This window comes from Loa loa (genome assembly GCF_000183805.2).
Source record: "Loa loa unplaced genomic scaffold supercont3.450, whole genome shotgun sequence".
In the NCBI taxonomy this organism is placed as follows: Eukaryota; Metazoa; Nematoda; class Chromadorea; order Rhabditida; family Onchocercidae; genus Loa; species Loa loa.
Genome location: NW_018108630.1, coordinates 31,721 through 36,047, shown reverse-complemented (window position 1 = coordinate 36,047; position 4,327 = coordinate 31,721). Strand labels below are relative to the sequence as shown.

The following is a 4,327-nucleotide window of genomic DNA, read 5'->3' as shown; positions in this document are numbered from 1 at the left end:
TTAAAATAAAAAAAAAGCGGAAAAGATTTCAAAAATTAATCTTAACTATTATTTCCAAATATAATTATGCTATAAATAATTTTATGGTAATTTTTAATGCAAATTATAAAAATATTAGTGCAAATTTTTAGCACAATCAATAATTGAATCATTTGGATAAATAAATAAATACATTCAACCAATTCATTTCAAACATTTAACACTCACCAAAATTGTCATAGCATTTTGTCATCCTATTTAAAAATTAACTAAATTTTAGGAAAATTTAAAAACAAACAAAAAAAAAATCTCTCAATCATTTCAATATGCTAATATTAAACCACTACCCCTATTCATCTCATACATTCTAACATCGATGACTATCATTCATAACTTTTTGATTGTTTCCACTTTCCTCCCCCCCTCCTTCCCCTATTTTTTAAAGCATCCTTTGTTAGGATAGTATGATTCATATTCAAATGCTATTTGTTTAATGTTCGAATCATATCTCAAATATTTGTCATCAACTAAAAATATATTTCTGTCTGTCAATATGTCTCTGGATGTGTGTGTGTGTGTATGTATGTGTGTGTATGTGTGTGTGTGTGTGTGTATACATTTACATGATTCACCTGTTCAAATTATGCTTTAAAATTCTTCATATCAAATAGCATTTAGGATGAGTTATAAAATAGGAAGCAAAATGAAAGTATATGCAAAATTTTTTGATTTATTTTTTTTTTAGAAATGAAATGGACAAAATTGTCAAATGATAAGATTTTTTTTTTAAAAAAAGAGCAATAATTTAAATATTATAATATTAAAAATATTATAGAAAAAAACATCTAATAAATTATGGCCTTTTTTTCTTTTTTCCATTTTGTTAATTAATTAATATTTCAATTATTAATATGAGGGAAAAGAGGAAGAACAATGGTTAGGATTAATTAAGAACAAATATTATTAAATTAAAATAGCAATATTATAAAATTATAAAAAATAATTGATATCAATGTTAGATAGAATAAAAATAATGATAATATATTTTATTTTTTTAATTAATTTTGATTCTTTAATTTTTTACGGATGGGAGAAAAAAAGAGGAAAAATCACAAAATGAGTGGGAAATTTTAAAAAAAGTTGACAAAAATTATGAAATATTAAATGTGAAATAATACATAAATAAGCAATTTTAAAGTACAAATAAATTCTGAATTTATTTGTTAAAGTTAAATAAATATTTTATTGAATATTAGACAATGTTTAATTATGATTTAAATTAATTTTCAAAAATATTGCCACGAATGCAATTATCTGTTTTGTTATTTAATTCATTTAATCAACAAACGAAATATTTTTACCATTATTATAATTTGAAAAATTTTCGAATATATTAAATATATTACTAATAATTTGTTTTTAATTATTTTTGATACATTACAAAATTAGCAATTCATAATGCAAAATCTGCAAGTTATGTAAATAATGTTTGGAACAATTAACTCGGGTAAGATTGTATTAGCAGCTGAACTTGATGAGCCTCGAGAAAGATTGTATTGGTAGTTGAACTTGGTGAACCTCGAGAAAGATTGTATTAGTACTTGATGAACTTGATGAACCTCGAGAAAGATTGTATTAGTAGTTGAACTTGATGAACCTCGGGATTGTATTAGTAAGTTGAACTTGATGAACCTCGGGAGAAATTGTATTAGTAGTTGAACTTGGCGAATCTCGAGAAAGATTATATTGGTGGTTGAATTTGACGAATCTCGAGAAAGACTGTATTAGTAGTTGAATTTAATGAACCTCGAGAAAGATTGTATTAGTAGTTGAATTTGATGAACCCCGAAAAGATTGTATTAGTAGTTGAGCCTGATGAACCTCGGGAAAGATTGTATTGGTAGTTGAACTTGATGAACCTCGGGAAAGATTATATTAGTAGTGATTAAACATAATAAGTTTAGAATTTTTGTTTGTGGTTAAAAAATAAATTGACAATATCACAATCATAAAAACAAATCCAACAATTTATTTGTTTTTTATCAGTGCAAGAAAAGAAGTCTTAATTAGTAAAAAGAAGAAACAAATATAATTTTAAAAATTATTAATTTTCTTGATGTAATCAGCATAATTAGTAAAAAACGTATCATAAATAGCAATCTTTTTCCAATCTAAACGTTTTTCACGTAAATTACGCAAGTAAAAGTGAATGAAACAACAATTATCAATCAGACTAATTCATGCTGATAAAATTTGTTATTATCATTAATGAAACAAATGTTAATTTCCATAATAATGCATATTCAATATTTGATAAATTTTTATTTCCTAATCGATTAAATCAAATGAGAAGCATCAATATTTTCAGATCAAACTTATGTCCAAGATACAATCTATACAGTATCATCATAATGCAAGAAAGTAAAATTGATTCACTTGACAATCTCATTATATATTCTCGAGAAATATCAAGAATAATGATTTGTTTGAGGATAATAAATCTTTTAAATATTGGTTGACTATGCAAACGATTGCTATGTATATTTAGCATAATCTTTAATTCAATATTTGTTTTGATTATATCAGCTAATATTTTAGTTCAAAAAATCATATAATCGATTAAAACGATGAATTCATAATTCTTAAAAGGCAAAAATTAGCCGCTAATTTATCATCACCCAACGAAAAATTAAAATTAAGTTCAATAATCATTTTCGGATACTGCAATTTTGAATATGAAATTAATCAATTGATGCCTCAATAAAAATTCAGGAAAAATTAGCGTGAAAATATATGTAGAATATTTAAAAACTTAGCAAATCAATCAAAAATTTATTCATTTTAAATCTATTTCAGAAATTAATATTCACATTACTGGTACGATGTTATTCCGCATGGCTGAATCATGCGGAATATCATTGTTGATATGATGATATTCCGCATGATTTAATCACGCGGAATATCTCAATCATATATAAAAAAAAAAAAGAAAAAACGAAGAAATTAGAAAAAATCAATGATATATTTGTAAAAGTAAGAAAAAAAAGGCAAAAAGATAAACAGTCACTTTAATATTCTCCTAAAATCCAACTTTCTTTCAGTTATTTACTATGATAAGCCTTAAAAGTCATGTATTGACATTTTGGTGACATGTGACATTAAGCTAACATTTTTTTAACTTTCTTAATTAGCACAAATGCAAGGCTGTGATAGATGAAATTTATTTAATAACCCAATAGTAAAGAAAAAAAAATTTCCTGTAACGATACATTTCAATTATATTAGCAATTAATTCATTTTTCGACACAGGGCGATGAATATGTTAGCATCAATAAATGATATAAGCTTATTGTTACTCGGTGTCAAAGGTCACTTTTTTAAAATATCTACAATTTAATTTAATTTATTTTGTGCTTCCAAACAATAGTAGTTGTTATGAAAAATTTTATTAATTTTAAATGAAATAGAAATTCAAACAAATTTTTCTTTTTTTTTTCGTTTTTAAATTATCCATTAAATGCTTCTTTATTTGCATTGTTGACAACGGGAACAAAATCCATTCGGAATTGGTCCAATGATCCAATCGATAAATTCACATAACGATTTCAATGCTTTGCATATGTATGAACAATCTAAAATTGTGACAATTGAAAAATTATTATTTTTAAAAGATGAAAAGCTTCATTTTCATTGCTGTTTACAATAAAAAAAAAAAAAAGAAACTTTTAGATTGTGTCATCATTTGTGTCACCATCATATCATGTATTTCATCAACTTTTCAATGTCCTATATTCATTTCACAACAACCATACAACATTTGAATCATCCATTATTGACTCATCATTTTCTATGTCACATATCCTTCCCATTTTTTATCAATAATTAATCAACTAATCGATTTGTTCATTAATTATACTAAATGATCTTTGGTTTACAACAATTTTAATTACACTTATTCAAAGTTTTTGAATAATTTCTAAATTTCTATAACAGAATTTCACATTATGCAATTGTTTACATTATCTTTTCTTATCTTTTCTTAGAATCATTCTGAAAAAAGAAAAAAAAAAAGAATAAACTTCTTTTTATACCTTCTGGTGATGGCGTCGAACTGTCACCACAAAATTCACATGTTCTGGCGCAAATATCTTTAGCCATTGGATCAGTGCAAATCGTACTGTTACAATGACTGTACAAGTCAATACAACCTAAAAAAGATTGGAATTGCTGGAGAAATTTGTTGAAATTTCTGTTTTCTCTATTTTATATGCTTACCAGGAGTTACTGTCGAAGACGATGTTATTCCACAGAATCCACATGTTCTGGCGCAAATTTCTTCAGCCATTGG

The 4,327-nt window shown here is 25.1% G+C and overlaps 1 protein-coding gene across 1 annotated transcript; it reads right to left on the bottom strand.

The window, feature by feature from the left end:
* Positions 1 to 3,504: 3,504 nt before the first annotated feature.
* On the bottom strand, positions 3,505 to 4,324 carry LOAG_13062 (hypothetical protein; the record flags this gene model as incomplete). The annotated part of the gene is made up of 3 exons (XM_003148573.1): positions 3,505 to 3,611; positions 4,071 to 4,187; positions 4,255 to 4,324. 3 exons carry the CDS (start codon positions 4,322 to 4,324, stop codon positions 3,505 to 3,507), a joined length of 294 nt encoding a protein of 97 aa, XP_003148621.1.
* Positions 4,325 to 4,327: the final 3 nt, after the last annotated feature.